The sequence below is a fragment of the Alternaria rosae genome (assembly GCF_020736505.1).
Source record: "Alternaria rosae strain MPI-PUGE-AT-0040 chromosome Unknown BKA58scaffold_2, whole genome shotgun sequence".
NCBI lineage: Eukaryota > Fungi > Ascomycota > Dothideomycetes > Pleosporales > Pleosporaceae > Alternaria > Alternaria rosae.
In genome coordinates, this window is record NW_025763571.1 from 2,767,626 (window position 1) to 2,783,397 (window position 15,772).

General features: G+C 52.6%; 7 protein-coding genes across 7 annotated transcripts; 4 read left to right on the top strand and 3 right to left on the bottom strand.

Moving 5' to 3' along the window:
- Nucleotides 1–343: 343 nt before the first annotated feature.
- BKA58DRAFT_436196 (uncharacterized protein) lies at nt 344–1,692 on the top strand (the record flags this gene model as incomplete). The annotated part of the gene is made up of 2 exons (XM_046173395.1): nt 344–1,234; nt 1,291–1,692. 2 exons carry the CDS (start codon nt 344–346, stop codon nt 1,690–1,692), a joined length of 1,293 nt encoding a protein of 430 aa, XP_046029327.1.
- Nucleotides 1,693–1,794: 102 nt separating this feature from the next.
- Nucleotides 1,795–3,123, top strand: BKA58DRAFT_96762 (aflatoxin B1 aldehyde reductase member 2). The gene is made up of 3 exons (XM_046176298.1): nt 1,795–1,953; nt 2,002–2,478; nt 2,529–3,123. The coding sequence occupies exons 1-3, from the start codon at nt 1,896–1,898 to the stop codon at nt 2,993–2,995; spliced, it is 1,002 nt and encodes a 333-aa protein (XP_046029328.1). The 5' UTR covers nt 1,795–1,895; the 3' UTR covers nt 2,996–3,123.
- Nucleotides 3,124–5,156: 2,033 nt separating this feature from the next.
- On the top strand, nt 5,157–7,447 carry BKA58DRAFT_96807 (tripeptidyl-peptidase 1 precursor). Its single transcript, XM_046176299.1, has 2 exons — nt 5,157–5,521; nt 5,577–7,447. Exons 1-2 carry the CDS (start codon nt 5,305–5,307, stop codon nt 7,205–7,207), a joined length of 1,848 nt encoding a protein of 615 aa, XP_046029329.1. The 5' UTR covers nt 5,157–5,304; the 3' UTR covers nt 7,208–7,447.
- Nucleotides 7,448–7,658: 211 nt separating this feature from the next.
- BKA58DRAFT_306762 (Sodium/calcium exchanger protein-domain-containing protein) lies at nt 7,659–9,181 on the bottom strand (the record flags this gene model as incomplete). Its single annotated transcript, XM_046167130.1, has 3 exons — nt 7,659–7,736; nt 7,804–8,569; nt 8,622–9,181. The coding sequence occupies 3 exons, from the start codon at nt 9,179–9,181 to the stop codon at nt 7,659–7,661; spliced, it is 1,404 nt and encodes a 467-aa protein (XP_046029330.1).
- A 753-nt stretch (nt 9,182–9,934) lies between these two features.
- Nucleotides 9,935–11,747, top strand: BKA58DRAFT_377360 (uncharacterized protein). The gene has a single exon (XM_046169609.1). It carries the CDS (start codon nt 10,240–10,242, stop codon nt 11,512–11,514), a length of 1,275 nt encoding a protein of 424 aa, XP_046029331.1. The 5' UTR covers nt 9,935–10,239; the 3' UTR covers nt 11,515–11,747.
- Nucleotides 11,748–12,835: 1,088 nt separating this feature from the next.
- BKA58DRAFT_377362 (uncharacterized protein) lies at nt 12,836–13,106 on the bottom strand (the record flags this gene model as incomplete). The annotated part of the gene is made up of 1 exon (XM_046169610.1): nt 12,836–13,106. One exon carries the CDS (start codon nt 13,101–13,103, stop codon nt 12,879–12,881), a length of 225 nt encoding a protein of 74 aa, XP_046029332.1. The 3' UTR covers nt 12,836–12,878.
- Nucleotides 13,107–14,046: 940 nt separating this feature from the next.
- On the bottom strand, nt 14,047–15,520 carry BKA58DRAFT_96845 (uncharacterized protein). Its single transcript, XM_046176300.1, has 2 exons — nt 14,610–15,520; nt 14,047–14,552 (listed from the first exon to the last, which is right to left on the bottom strand). Exons 1-2 carry the CDS (start codon nt 15,151–15,153, stop codon nt 14,158–14,160), a joined length of 939 nt encoding a protein of 312 aa, XP_046029333.1. The 5' UTR covers nt 15,154–15,520; the 3' UTR covers nt 14,047–14,157.
- Between the last annotated feature and the right edge of the window lie 252 nt (nt 15,521–15,772).

The following is a 15,772-nucleotide window of genomic DNA, read 5'->3' on the forward strand; positions in this document are numbered from 1 at the left end:
AAAATATGGTGCTCTGATGAGCGCATAGAACTACGAACGATCAGAAGTGCCATATGCAGGTGAGAAGAATGGATGGTTGACACAGAGGCTGAGGCCTCAGGCAGTGCAATGGCTCAGCCCCAATGTTGTCACGACTCAATTGCCCTGCCACGCCGCCTGCATGCTCCCCAACCTTCTGATTCTCGATGAACTCAATTTGCTACATTTTATCTGCTTCTTCTGCTGACGGCGAACATCCACCTCGATGAACAGCTTACGAACGCAAGCGCGGGAGCGATTTCTGTCCGAGCAGAAGTTCAAGCAAGGTGCAGAATTACACGATGCTAGAATCTCGCTATTGACTATGGCGCAATACACGAAAGAGACAACTGTCAAACTGACAGATATTCATTGGTCCCAGACTTCTGAGATCTGTGACCAGATCAATACACCTATTCCCAAGAATGGCGACGAAACAGCAACAGCGTCCATGTGGCTGATAAGGTTGGAGCGCGATTTTGACGGAGTACTTTCCATCGACCGGCGAACTTTTCTGGAGATCTTTGACAACTTCGGGTATGATCCGTACTGGCTTAGCATGATACTGTCTTCGACATACGGGTTCTTTTCTCGACTGAAGGAAGGTGGCACACAGTATACTTACTACATACATACGGTGTCGTATACGATGCTGTGGACTTACAACCCTCATGAGACGACAACCAAAGCCGTGCTCATACCCCGAGAACATTCCCGGTATCCTGAGCAGATCTTCAAGAGTTTTATACAGACCGTCGTTCACCACAAGGATCTTGTGAGCGACTCGCGTTTCTGTTCTTTTGTGTGTGCGGTAGAGGTGGTCCGTTGGATCGAAGGCACTGCTTTCGAAAACTTGGGCCGCATTCGATCCATAGAGGTTGACACTGGGCATGGCGCATGGCATGAGGTGCAGCACGATTCTCCTCCAAGTACGGATGAGCTAATGGAGGATTCTAAGCGGCTAGGATTCGTACTTACAGCACTTGCAAATGTCTCCCGGCACGCTTGCATTGTAAGAGCAATCCTCAACGACCTTGCATCAGCCCAACCGTTGTCATCTAATCGTCCGGCGCTTGCGCAATCCTCGAACACTACCAGCGTTCCAAGCCCCTTCGATGACATTCTTGTCGCTGCATCGATGTTGGAAGGCCAGACACAATCGGGCGAGCTGCAGGCAGGTTATCTCCAGGAGCGTGCCCGCACGCAGCAGGCTGTAGTAGGTTGACGCAAAGAATCCAGGACGTCACCCCACCAGCTGATCGTGAACTTCAGATATTCAACCTCCTCACACGCGAAGATGCTAAAAGTAGCAAGGAGATCGCACTAGCAGCACGAAAGGACAGTTACTCGATGAAGACTATCGCCATAATGACCATGATCTTCCTGCCACCCACCTTCTTCGCTACTCTATTCGCTATGCCTTTACTGAAGTGGGACGGGCCAAAGGTTGTACAACCAAACTTTGGGATCTACTGGGCTGTCTCTTTACCGACTACTGTGGCAGTACTTCTGATCTGGCATTGGATGTCATCTGAGAAGACAATCTTCGCTAGGCGATGGACGTGGATCAAACGCGGAAGGCACGAGAGTGATGAGAATGTTGACCTTGAGAAGGCTCGAAATGACTTGGAAATGTTTCGCTGGAATGGTCTGAGGTACAGATCGAAACAGTAGGGGGGTACTTGCAGCGTTGGTGCATCGGCATGCCTCGTCTGGGCAAAGCTTTGTTCGGTTCTTCTGCATATCTCCGCGTCTTTATGTCCGGGTGGGGCACCCCGCTGTCGTCATCTCGCGATGGCGACGACGAACGCAGTCGCAGAACTCTTCTTCAATCATCCCTACATCGCATTATCACACGGCCAAGATAGAAAGCCAAGATGCCTCTCATCGCGCAGAACCCCAAAGACCGAGTCATCCTCGGATTGATGACATTCGGTAAGCTTCGCAGATCAACAACCCAACACCATGACTAATGCATTCCAGGCCCCGACGAGACCAGCGGCGCGCGTATCACAGAGTTTGATGAATTCACCAAGCATCTCGACTACTTCCAGTCCCAGGGCTACGATGAGATCGATACCGCACGCATGTACGTTGGCGGCAAGCAAGAGGCATGGACGCGCCAGGCGGGATGGAAGGACCGCGGCTTTACTCTCGCCACCAAAGTGTACCCTTATGAGGCTGGCGTTCACAAGCCTGACAGGCTGAAGGAGCACTTCAACACCAGTCTAAAAGAACTGGGGGCAGATTGCGTGGACATCTTCTACCTGCACGCGCCGGACCATTCCGTGCCTTTCGAGGAGACGCTTGGTGCTGTGAATGAGCTGCACAAGCAGGGCAAGTTCGTCAATCTGGGACTCTCTAACTTCGCTGCGTGGGAAGTTGCGGAGGTGTACAATATCTGCAAGGAGCGAGGTTGGGTGAAGCCTACCATTTACCAAGCGATGTACAACGCTATCAGTGAGTGCAAATCCATCATCACCGGCAAAGCAGAGTCTAACACGCCACAGCTCGTGCCATTGAACCCGAGCTGATCCCAGCTTGCCGCAAATATGGCATCGACATCGTGATCTACAACCCTCTGGCCGGCGGTCTGTTCTCCGGCAAGATCAAATCCAAAGACATCAAGCCCGACGAAGGCCGTTTCGGCACGAAAGCAGACCGCGTTGGAAGCATGTACCGCGACCGCTACTTCAAGGACGCTACCTTCCAAGCCCTGAAGATTGCCGAAGACGCAGCGCAGAAGCACAACCTCACCCTGCTTGAGATCGCGCTGCGATGGTGTGTTCACCACTCTGAACTGAAGACTAGAGTCAAGGGCGGGAATGATGGCGTGATCATTGGTGTCAGCAATTTGAAGCAATTGGAAGGTAATCTGGCGGATTTGGAAAAGGGGCCGCTGCCGGATGATGTTGTGAAGGCGTTGGATGAGGCTTGGATGGCTGCTAAGGCTACGGCGCCGACTTACTTCCGGTAGATAATTGGCATGTATAGCTAAATGTTTTAAGCAAATCTTTCAATGGTCTTGAGAAGGCAGTACAATAGCTTTGCGGAGGTCCTGCAGATTTCATGTTCGGTCTTGTTATGTCGCTCTGCAAAGCGCGAGGGTTTAGAGAGTCTTAGGTGAAGGCCAAGGTGAAGGAGGAGAATTGTGCGTCACCACGACTTACGCTCACCTCAAGCGCGGTCACAATATACAATACGGCTCATAGTAGGATACACTTCTTCTCCACATGTCCAACTTGACCACCCTCTATTCCTTCTCCTGCAGTTCTTCATACCGACCCATCTCAACGTCTACAACCATCAATATCCTTTCAACACCAGTAACAACAAGAATTCGATCCCTAAGAGCGACTCCATCATCCCCGACGTTGCAAGAACAGTCTTCGCGCAGTATGCAGCGGCCGGTACAGCGGACGCTTCCTCCTCCAACGATGGAGCCCCCAAGCCCTCCTCTACCGTCAAGCACAACACAAAGCGTATCAACGCCACCCCAACCAAGGTGAAGGAGCTGTCAGTAAGATCGAAGTCAGCTCCCAACACGCTGAATGTGGCCGTCATCACTTGGGCGACGGAAGCTGGCTTGCTCAAGCCTTTTCTCGGTCTCGCAGAACCGGAGAAGTCCTAGGTGACCTCGGGACTCGGCACTTCCCCTCTCGCAGCTGCCAAGATCTTTTACCTCGTACATCATAGCAGTTGCGTTGGCGAATGGGAACTTGACCGATGTGCATAGAAATCGTAGACTCACCGCAAAACATCACCCTTGGGGGCTACTAGGGACTCGCCACTCCTTTCGAGAAACTTACCTCTAGAAGTCTTCATTGGCATAAAAAGTTCTCTTTGTTTGTTTCTATAACAATGTAGACTGCATTGTGTCTGCTCAGGTATTTCCTTGTACAAAGTGACACTGTGCTGTAGTCACTGGAAGAAGTACCAAGCGTACCTAGGTATCTGAGTGTCCTTGAGACACGGTGTTACCTTCCCGCTATCCCGAGCTCGATCCGACGATGCGAAAGATCACAAAATTTGTGATCACCAAGCAGACAAGTCTGCGGGCAATCTTATTTGGCGATATCCCACCTATGAGCGCTTTGACACTCTCCACGGCTCGCAGACATCGCTCAGCACCATGGCGACGAAGACGACGGACGGTATCCTTGACGACTTCATGGCGTGCTGGATACGGATATTTGGTAGTGAATGCGTAGTCTTTGCGCGTCTGATGTCTGGCATGTTGCTGCCTATAGAAGCAATGCTGAAGAGATGTCGGGAGTTCCTGGATGCGGGTCCCGTGTAAAGACAGGGTCTAGTCGAGGCAGAAGGGCCCTGTCTTGGAAGCTGTGTGAGTTGAATGGAAGTTCGTAGACACCTTGTAGAGAATCTGTGCCTCGATGGTTGATGGATACAAAGATACAATGATAAGCGATCGAATAGGTGGTGACGTTAGCGCAGGCTTAGATCTTCCCGCGATACAACGAGATGCAAGGACCATCTACTATGGCCACACTGCCGCGCTGCCCAGATGTTCTACAAACGAGCGCATACCAAGCCAGAGATAAGCGCGAGCACCATGTTGTCCATCGCCCTGACAAGAGTCTCGTAAAGTCGTCGCTGGGTCAGTCAGTATGCCGTCAACCGGGTTGGCGGCGGGGTACATGCTGCACGAGAGACAGGTCCGGAACGCGATCCACTCTGTCACCTTCCAAGAGCAAGTCAAGCTCTCCCAAGAGCAGCTAACACGCCGTCGGACCCAACAGCTAGTGGCTTGACTTTGCTTGTTTATCGCGCGGCACGATGATGTCGAGGTTTTGTAGCTGCCTAATCTGGCGTTAGCGCGGCCGTTTCCGAGGCTAGAGCGTTCGTGTCAAATAGCCTTGCTATCATGCCAACTTCACCCCCGCCTTTGTGAACATCGCTATTTGCGTTATCACACGCCGCGAACGAATCACAACGCGCGATGTACAGGCCGATTGTCCTATTCGCCATCTTGGCAACACTGAGCTCAGAGCGATGAAGAGATTGCCTAGCCTGCTCGCACCCCAGGCGATAGGAAAGCAGTCAAGTCTGTTCCGACGATACGGCGATCGACATGCATATACTATGCGCGTTAATATCAACCTTCCAGATGGGGCGCCCTTCCCTAGGGTCGCCAAGGTACCATGAAGCTGTATGACGCGAGTCTGGGCGGAGCTTCGCAGGAGCTTAAATAGCTGTCAAGGCTGCTTGGTGGGACTGGGCGCGCGTGTCTGCATTTGTTTTTGAGACTGCTATACAATCGCTACAATGCAGATCTTCGCGACTGTTGTGTTGGCTGCTGTTGCCGCGCGTGATGCGCTGGCTTCGCCAATTCAAGCCCGTTCGCCGTATGTCGTCAAGGAGACGCATTATGCGCCGAGGGAGTGGACAAAGCTTGAGAGGGCGCATGGCGGCAAGACGATTCAGCTGCAGATTGGTCTCAAGCAGGGACGGTTTGAGGAGCTTGATCGCCATCTTCATGAGGGTATGTCTGCTAGATTGAGAGGCTTCCCGATGGTATCTGAGCTAACAACGCGTAGTCTCCGACCCAGACCATGCGCGCTACGGTCATCATCTGAGCGCCGACGAGGTCGATGAGCTCGTTGCACCTAGCTCTGAGACTCACGACTTGGTTCACGAGTGGCTCGCCGAGAGCGGAATCGACACCAGCAACCTCGGCTACAGCTCCGCCAAGGATTGGGTCATCGTCCATCTTCCCATTGAGATGGTCGAGAGTCTGCTTGACACGGAATACCACAACTACAAGCACAAGGATGGCTCCGTTGTTGCGCGTACAACGGCCTGGTCTCTCCCGCGCCACCTACACGCTCACATCGACACCGTTCAGCCCACCACATCCTTCTTCCGCGGCGCTGCCCACGCCGCGACGTTCGTTGATGAGGCTGTTGAGGTACCCAAGAGCTATCACACACCCCAGAACTCGTCCATCTCTGCTGTGTGCAATGTGACATCCGTCACCCCAGAATGCTTCCAAACTCTCTACAAGACCAAGTGGTACCACACCAAGGCCAGCCGCAAGAACAGCATTGGTTTCACAAACTACCTCGGCGAGATCCCCATCCGCCCGGATACCAAGATGTTCCTCGAGAAATACCGCCCAGAAGCCGTTTCGCAAGCCTACGCCTTCAAGCAAATCTCCATCGACAACGGCCCCGTCCAAGACGGTCCTCTGACCTACAACCAATCGACCGTCGAGGGAATCAGCCGCGAAGCCAACCTCGACGTCCAAGCCATCTCAGGAATCAGCTGGAAGACACCCATAACCTCCTACTCGACCGGCGGCCAACCCCCCTTCGTCCCGGACATCTCCACCCCCACAAACACCAACGAACCCTACCTCGCCTGGGTAAACTGGCTCCTAACCCAACGCTCCATCCCCCGCATAATCTCAACCTCCTACGGCGAGCCCGAGCAAACCATCCCCAAAAGCTACGCCGAGCGCGTCTGCCGTCAATTCGCGCAAGTCGGCGCCCGCGGCACCACCCTCTTCTTCTCGTCTGGTGACCGCGGTCTCGGCGGCACAGACACATGCTACACCAACGACGGCAAGAACACATATCAATTCCAGCCCGCGTTCCCCGCGTCCTGCCCCTACGTCACCACCGTCGGCGCAACCATGAACTTCGAGCCTGAGGAGTCTGCTTACCGCCCTTCCCGCAACACCACAGCCGGATTCCGCGATTTGTACTCCAGCGGCAGCGGCTTCAGCAACTATTTCGCCCGCCCCTGGTACCAGGACAAGGTCGTTCCCAAGTACGTAAAGTCACTCGGTGACACGTATGAGGGTTTGTACAACAAGACCGGTCGCGGCTACCCCGATCTCGCAGCCCAGGGTCTGTATTTCGCGTACTTCTGGAACGGAACCGAAGGCACCATCTCTGGTACTTCGGCTTCCTGCCCATTGACGTCGGGTATCTTCGCTCTTGTCAACGACGCGTTGTTGGCGGCCGGGAAGCCAGCACTCGGTTTCTTGAACCCGTGGTTGTATAAGAAGGGGTACAAGGGGTTGACTGATATTACTAAAGGATTCAGCCGCGGTTGCAACGTAGAGGGCTTCCCAGTTACCGAAGGTTGGGACCCGATCACTGGGTTCGGCACTCCGGATTTCCCTAAGCTTGTTAAGTTGGCTGGGGCGGATTGTGGATACTAGGTGTGAGGTGGAAGGTGATAGAGTATGTAAAATCTGTTTGGAAAGAATAGATTCATGCTCATCAAGTCATGTTGTATAGCGACTTGTCCTTCAGTATAACGTCGTATATGATATCCTACTGTGATCATATCGCAAGTCTTAACTGCATACTTCTATCCGCTCCTCACCTAGCGCAATCGATGCAGTAGAAGATTGAGTATAGCTCATCTACGAACCAGTCATACCAGCCACCTAGGATGTTCTTAAGCCTGCCCAGAGTGTGTTATGTAACCAAAAAATAACTATTGTATAGCCACTTTTTGGTTACATAACACACCCTAGACAGCCCCAAGAATCCCCCAGCTGTCTTTAAACTCCGGCGATTCAAACCACATCAAAACATCTGACTGCCGACCCGCCGTACCAGCTATCTCAGTCTTCACCCCTTCATCTCCTCTCGTACCGTCTCTCGTTACTCAGCACCATTCGAAGTAGCGACATCAGGGTTGGGATAGTACCAAGCAGCCACCGCCACAATGACGTAGACAATCTGATTGACACGTTAGTAAAGTCCTACACACATCAACAACAACAACAACAACAAAAAGTAGACTTACGATAAGCATAGCGCCCTCCAAATAATTCGACTCTCCATCTCTCAAGAAGTTGCCCACAACCACAATCGCCAGCACCAACAACACAATCATGAAAATCTCAAAGTTAAGATCCATATCCTTGCCCATGGCCCATCCGACAAGAACCACAAGAGGAGCATTGAAAAGTGCGGTCTGGATACTCGGGCCGATGCAGTGGAATAGCGCGAAGTTGATCTGACCGTCCCATGCTTCATCGATGGCAGTGAGATGCTCGGCGGCTTTCTCAACGAGCGGCAGCATAATGAGACCGAGGAACTGATCTGGCACGCCGTTCTCGACTACGTCTTCGATGCGCTCGACGAGGAAGACGGCGAGGAGAGTTACGATGGCCAGGGAGAGGATGAGCGCAACGACGCACTCCGTGAATGTGAACTTGGGCTTTGCGAGGTCTTCATGGTGGTCGAGATCCGCATGCTCGTCTGCCTCGAGGACTTCATCAAAGAGCGAGTGTTGAGAGCGCGCATTGTACCAAATGAAGATGCAGAAAGCGATGATGAGGAGAATCGACGTCACCTGACTGATTCTAAGGACGTTGTGCTGCAGGATCTTCTCGGTGAACTCATGGTGCTTTGTTGCTTTTGCGACGGCGGAGCCTTTGAGCGCGGAGTAGTAGGCTGATGGGATAAGCAGACCGAAGCCGGCTACGAGGAGGAGACCAGAGCCCACTTCGCTAATGGAAGCATGGAATTTCTGTGACATTTGGCGGAGACCGCCTACGAAGAAACAACTAGATGTCATGTCAATACACGTGACGCGCGTGTTCATGATGGGATACTTACAGTCCAAGGCAAAGAAGCAAGTTTGTAATAATCGATCCCAAAATCGCAGCCTGGATGACGGGAATGAGGTTCCCATGTTCACTCGACCCATCCTGAGAGTGATGCTTCGCAATCAAGATAATGAAGAGGATAATCTCCACAATCGAACCAAACGCAGTCTCAATCAAGATACCAGAAACCTTCGGCATCTTCCTCGCAAACTCCTGACCCGCGAAACCCAAAAGGTTAGCCACAGGCACCATGGCGATGTAGCTAGTCGCGAAGATAGCAATCGGCATGCCTGGCGCCGCGAAATGCAGCACGATAGCTACAATGACGAAGGGCCAGAGGAGGTTGGTGTATTTCGCTGCATTGCTACCAGAGCGCCAGGCTACGTTGATAAAGTGCGATGGGTGGAAGCCTTTGCGCCCGCTTTCGCCATCGGGGTGGATGTGCGAAGGGATGATGTTGTGTAGCAGAGGTGTGGACTCGGAATCATTGTTTGAGCGGCTGTTGAAATGGTCCGACAGGACGCGCGAGACGTTGTGCGAGTTGTCGTGGCCGTGGCGGGTGGACGACATCCTGATGGTACCTGGTGGGAGGATTCCGGGTACCCGGGAGTGAGGAGGGCTGTGGTTGGTGGAGGGCCCTGGAGCTCTGCACAGCTCTTGATTGGCTCCCCACGTGGACGTGGTAGACGGGAAGCTTAATAGATAGCTCTACTATCTCGCGTTGATGATGCAGGATGTGATTGATGTTCTTCCTGCGCAGAGCAGTTGAGGTGAAAGAGCTGAGGAGCTGAGGTACGAGGTTTTGCGGAGAAAGCGGTGACGCGCTTCGCAACTGCCCAGACGCGGCTGGGGCTGGGCATTGGCTGGAAAAAACAAGGCAGGATCGTCGCCGTTTGACGACGTGTCAACCTTCTCCATCTTCACGCTTCACGATCGACATGGCTGCACGGCGCGATTTCATCTTGTGATGAACGCGCATTTGCTCCGGATGGTCCAGACGCGTAAGAGCTGGTGTCGACGATGAGATTGCGAGAGCTCCCAATCGTCACACACGGCGAGAGGGATGTACATTAGACTGACCTTCTAAGAATATAGTGTAGGATGCCGTACCATTTCAAAGGACGATGATGCATCGCATCTCCTAATGATATTGCCGGGCAAAATACAGCGGTGGTAGAGTTCTCGGATCCATCTCGCATGGTTCCTGGAGAGCATCGTGCCAGCACGGAAATTGCACTTGTGGTACAGCTCTTCTTTTTACCGTGGATCACATCGGTCATCTCTCAAAGACACCCAGTAATTATGCTGCTCGTCCAACGGAGATGCGAGGGTTGGAAACCGAAATCCAGGATCAGTGGTCCGTGCACCGTCTTTTGACTCAATGGTACAGTCACTAAAGCCAATCTCTGACAATAGCGACATCTTGTTCGCGGTGGCCCCTGTGAATAGGATGCAATATCTTGTGTTGTGGATTCGTGGGCGGCTCGCTAATCACTCGGTGTCTCCGCGTTTCCAAGACATACTCCAAACCTTGGGTACCAAGACGGGGAATTCTATCTAGCATGAAGGACTTGTAATTCTCCAAAATTACTCCAATCGCGCGAAAATCTCATGAACAGTTACTACAAATGGATAACTCCACACACATTCCAACGAACAACACCATTCTCATGACGATACCCTCCGTGGCATGGGGATTCCACGGCAACTACGATGACTTTGTGAAGAATGAACTGGTACCCGTGGACACTCCGCCCACCGATGGATCCTGCGCTATATGTCGGCTCGATTTCGCCCACCAGGACCAAGGAGAAGAGGAGCCATCTGATGAGCACGACTTCGGGAATACGACCCAGGCCAGAATCCTTGCTGCTGCAATAGCCGCAGCAATGGTCAAAGAAACTCCCCATGACAATGTCGTACAGATTTGGAAATGTAATCATTTTTTCCACAAAGATTGCATTTGCACTTGGATTACCGGAGACGTCGCTGCTACGGTCGCTCGTCGATCATGTCCGCTATGCAAGACCGAACTCGTTCGGTACGACCCCCTGGCTCGAGCCAGAGCTGTATACCGCGAGATTCGTACCCGTCAGGAAGCCATAAGTGGGCTAAAGGAGCTATACTCCAATGCCTTCACGACGCGCATGAAGATGCAAGTTCTCAGAATAAACATAGACAGACTCAGGCAAGACTTCAGTGACGAATTCAATGTTCTATCTACGAGCTCTAGAGAACATCTCCACGGCCAACTCCAACATCTCATGGAAACAGCTGATATCACGGAAGGACAACCATACCTCGATCAATTCGACCAACTCTTTCTTGGCGGCTGCAGCGTTTCTGACAGCATAGAACTCATGTACCAGTATCAGCTCGGCGGGGCCGAAGCAAGATTCCAAAGCAAGAAAAGGGACATAAAAGTGCAGCTCGAACCCGTGTACCAGCAACTCAATGACGCGGAGCAAATCCTCAAGGAACTGGCTCTAGACGTCTACCAAAGCTGGCACTACGACACCGAGCAAGCTAATGCAGCGCTACTTGAAGATTTCGGTACCGATACTCCCTCGCCTGATGAAATAAGTCCTTGGCTACTTGGCCCAATCGGGGGGTATCCTAGTGTGCAGACCGAGTTACACTATGCCCGTATCGATGCTGAGTGGTTGCGCAAAAAGGCTGCGTGGACCAAGTACTGGTTGAAGCAGGCGGAAAGAACCGGTGTACCGCCCATGGATGTAGGACTCGCAGAGGACGAGTATCATGAGAGTACGGCTGGGGAGGGTGAACAACCGAGTGTGGTGGACATTGAGGATCCGGGTGAGCAGGAGGAAGGTCAACATCAAGATCAATCGGAAGAGTATGGGGGTGTCGAGTATACTGAGGACGTTGACGAAGCGGAATAAGATCCGAGCGTCGTGTATACTGAGAACGTGGACGAGCAGGAGGAAGGCCAATATGAACTTGAACATCAAATGGCAGAGGAAAACTTGGCCTTTGGATCCAAGGCTCATGCTTTATAGCCATTGAGGCTCAAAGTTGGTCGAGCAGCGCGGTTGCTTAATCGGGGTGGTTGCGGTGAGAGAGGAAGTCGCCCAATTGGGTTAGCGTGCAAACGACTGTATTCCCAAACATTACCTCTGCGATGCAGGCCGTCACTTCTTTCCACTTTCGCGTCTTCACATCAACAGTTGCTCTTCGATTGCTTTGAGGATGGCGCAATCTCCAGGCGGTAATCAGGTGCCCACCGACAACGGCGATGCACTGCGTCTTTCACCTCAAGCTGCACATCATGACACCGCGCTATCTCTTGCCCTCCGCAAAGAATCTGCAGAGATCGCACAACTATTGGATCAAGTTTACGACGACGACTCATCAGATGAGGAGGCGGTAACTCACACAGATAGCCAAGAACACGCCAGTAACACCGGTCCATCGTCTCGCTCACCTCAAGCCATTCCACACCAAGACATGACGTCTGCACCAGGTAGCTTATTGAATACGCGAGCGGAAGCGAGGGTATCAATCGTATCGCTAGGAGAGCACAGACGCATGGGCGAGCAAGGTGCTCGATCGACGAAGAAGGCCGACATAGACGCGTCATTGCTCTCGTCGCTTGTTGACCCGCCTAGCTTGCCTGTCACTGGTGGGACAGTCGCTGGCGTCACTCAAGGGCCTACGGTTTCTCCGTCGCCATTATATGGCTTTGTCAGGTGGGCGGGCAACAGCTCGGGTTTTGGTCTTGACGATAGCTCCGTGTTGGGAAGGCCCTCTTTTACCTCTAGTCCGCCGCCCAACGCGCTGACCGGTCCACAATCAGCCAAAGTAGTCTTCCAAAAAGCCTCCTTAAAGACTCAACCCGCCTCATCATCACCCCCAATGTTGCCTCAGAACGTTCAGCGGCACAGCGCGAAGCGTGCATTCGACTTCCCCTCCCGTTCGCCGTCGCCCGCACATGTGCGCATCAAGCTCGAAGAAGAGGCCTTGCCCGCGCCAGATACTACTAGTCGCAGCACCGGAAGCGTTTTGGATGCTAGGAATCTCATCGACAACGATGGGTCTCACATTGAGCCTCTTGCGGTCAAAATCAGAGGGCCAAGCAAGGTTTTCACTCTAGATCCTCACAACAACAGGGTCCGCTGGCAAATTCTGTGTCTTACACAAGATATTAGACGTAGCAGAATCTGCAGTTACCTTGGCTTCTCGACCACGATTCAGATGCGCACATGGGAAGAGTCGGATCCCGTGCGCTGGGCATACATCAAGACCCTCACCTCGCCGTCGATTGCCTACTGTAATTTGTTCTTACCGATGTCATGCGCATCATCTGTAACGACGGTGGGGTTCCAGCCAGCGTTTTAGCATACATAGAGTCGTTGAAGCCTTGGACTGTATCCCCAGACGCCGATATAGACTTCAAACGCAACTCCGTCGCCATCGCTAGCATTTCAAAGCTCAACATCAGCCCCGCGCAGGCAGTCCTTCGGGTTGGCATGGCTATCGTTTGGTTGATCCGCAGATGTGCTGCCCAGTTTCCCGAATCTGGCCACTTCAACACCTCATATTTCTGGTACGGCCCTGAGGATGTCAATCGCGCTTACTGGTACTTGAACAACCTGCAATATCACCCCAAAGAGCGAAGGCTGGAACGTACTAAGCATGCTCAGCTAGTAAAGCAAGTGAAAAGGGGTAAAGATGCGGGCTTGGCGTCGCTCCATAACTCAGTGTCCGAAGGTGAATGGGCTGGAAGGTTCCTGAGGAAAGACATCGTCGCTAGGCAAGAGGAAATACCGGAAGAGCAGGGCCTGAAGATAGGCACATGGGGCGAGAAGGTAGGCGGACAGAGCGAGAAGACGGTCCAATGGCGCAACAAGGCAGAGATACGGGCCGAGGACATGCGAGCACAACTCCTCCGCCTACGTACGTGGTCGTACAACACCTATTCCTTCGACAACATCACGGATGAGACTGAGCTGGACAGACTCATGGACCTCGCTCGTCTTCACATCAAGCTCCAGAATAGGAACGTCAATGTCTACAGGTCAGCATGTATGGAAGTTGAGCTGTCCGTGTGGGCTAAAGCGCATCCACTTATCCTCAACGACCGCGCCAAAGACATGATTGCCGACTTCAAGACACTTTTAAGTTGGCTTCATACCCGGGATATTGCGGTTGGAGATGATGAGGGGGTTGCGGCGCTCATGGAGGACGCGGTTAAGGCTGTGGCTACCGCTGACAGGGGTACTTACAACGGCAAGAAAGCTGCGGTGAAGGAGATGGTGTATATGGCAGACCTCGGGATTGGTTCGGTATCTACCGGGTGTTAGGGGATTGGAGTATGCTTCGGTGCACTTTGTCGATGTAGTCGATACGTGAAAATGGGATGTATTGCAGCAGAATGCGATGTGAGTAGTAACTCGGAGTAATAAACATGCGGTTATTGACTACTTCACCTTTTGTGAAGCCTGTCTCAACATGTGCTGGTATATGGTATTCGTCATCCCTAATCATACAGTGACTTTTACTTGCTATGACGTCCATGTATGGGTCTACGCAAGCACAAAAGACATAGCTGCCACGCTTGCCATCAGCACAGCCATACCCGTGTTTCGTCCCCATGCAAGGCCTGTCGCGGCACTCTCATCGTCCTCATCTTCCGGCTTGTTGACGGACTCAGCGGGCACACGGCTTCCCTCGAGCACATCTTGTGGCGCGATGCAAACAACGCTCGTCTTCGCCTTTCCATTCGCAACGGACGCGACGATCATAGGGTGGGGACGAGTAATATACTCATCGTACATGGTGAAGTTGTCCAACTGCTCGTCGTAATTGCCAACACCCCTGGGACCAAACCCACCAATGCTTTGGGTGTGGTAGCCATCTGGAAGCTGAACGCCTGTTGGAGGAATCTCACAAGTCATGTTTGTTGTGTTCACAGTGGCGCCTGAACATACGCATATTAGCAAATAATCCGAATACAAACAAGTTCAGCGTAACATACCAGTGCTCAGCATATTACCGCCCAAGTTACCCCCGATAATCGGTCCACAAGCCTGTTCCAGCTTATCCTTGTCGAAGCGCAGACCAGGGCAACTGTAGCCACCCGGTCGATCTCCCATAAGTTCAAGCACATTGTCCGGGAGCGTGACCTGGTTTTGTAGAAGATCAACGCATTCCTGCGGTATCACGCCGTCGCAGCTGTTTGGACTGTCGCCGGTCTGTCTGACATTGTCGATGCCGTCGAAGAACCACACGCAGGTTTGTTCTTGGCTGTCGGATGGGGCACTGAGCCACGCCATTTGCATGGCACTGAATTGGTTGTCCTGGTTGCCTGCATTGCGCGATTCGCCGAATGTGACAGAAAGGATGAGGTCGGATACGTTTGCTGTGCCGGTGCCGTTTACGGGAAGGTTGTAGAGGCCGTTTTCTAGGTTGGGACAGGAGGGGTCGGTGCTGTTTTGGGTGCTGTTTTGTGCGGTAGCTGATGTGGACAAGAGGGATGCCGCGAAGAGGGCGCTGTTGAGACGGGAGGATCGTGGTGACATGGTTGAAATTTGTGGTAAAGATTATGTGATATCGAGTATGTTGAGAATCCACATTGAGTGAGCGCGTCAAGTTGTTTTTGTATACTCTAAGGCCAACCACCTTATGGCTCCCACGGCCCTGCACCGCCTTGCCGAATTGACGTCACATGGTAGTCAGCCTCGTTTGTTTCGCTTTCGTGCAACAGCACGCCTAGCCAAGTGTTGTTACTCGCGGTCGCAGCTATGCGACATTGACGCTAACCTTGCCATTAACGTAAAAAGGTACGACGGGAAGCAGCCGCCAACTTTGTGGTCGACACGCGATGCATGCACTGTCAGGCATTCCAGAGACTAACACGTATAAGGAGCGAAATGCTGTACCTAGGGCGAGTTGTGTGGCTTTGACGCATGCCAAGCTGGATGTCACGGCTGGGCGGGATCCGCTAGGCACGCCTTAACCGTCGGAGGTGATGAATTGCTGTTCCTACGAACTCGGGTCCGGATGTACATCTGGGAACTGGATAAGTTGTGTGGGCGACGATTCGATGGCTGCATATTGCTTGTGGGTGCTATTGTGCTTTCCTGTCTACTTGACGCTCACGTGATGACGTAGTCCTCGCTTGCGGAAGGAATGCTAAAT

Bases quoted from the DNA above. Each gene is read 5' to 3' on its own strand.
- BKA58DRAFT_96762 (XM_046176298.1), top strand. From the start codon at position 1,896: ATGCCTCTCATCGCGCAGAACCCCAAAGACCGAGTCATCCTCGGATTG. The intron at 1,954-2,001 runs GTAAGCTTCGCA...AATGCATTCCAG, and splicing joins CCTCGGATTGATGACATTCG to GCCCCGACGAGACCAGCGGC. The intron at 2,479-2,528 runs GTGAGTGCAAAT...AACACGCCACAG, and splicing joins AGCGATGTACAACGCTATCA to CTCGTGCCATTGAACCCGAG.
- BKA58DRAFT_96807 (XM_046176299.1), top strand. From the start codon at position 5,305: ATGCAGATCTTCGCGACTGTTGTGTTGGCTGCTGTTGCCGCGCGTGAT. The intron at 5,522-5,576 runs GTATGTCTGCTA...AACAACGCGTAG, and splicing joins TGATCGCCATCTTCATGAGG to TCTCCGACCCAGACCATGCG.
- BKA58DRAFT_377360 (XM_046169609.1), top strand. From the start codon at position 10,240: ATGGATAACTCCACACACATTCCAACGAACAACACCATTCTCATGACG.
- BKA58DRAFT_96845 (XM_046176300.1), bottom strand. From the start codon at position 15,153: ATGTCACCACGATCCTCCCGTCTCAACAGCGCCCTCTTCGCGGCATCC. The intron at 14,553-14,609 runs GTATGTTACGCT...GCGTATGTTCAG, and splicing joins CGGTAATATGCTGAGCACTG to GCGCCACTGTGAACACAACA.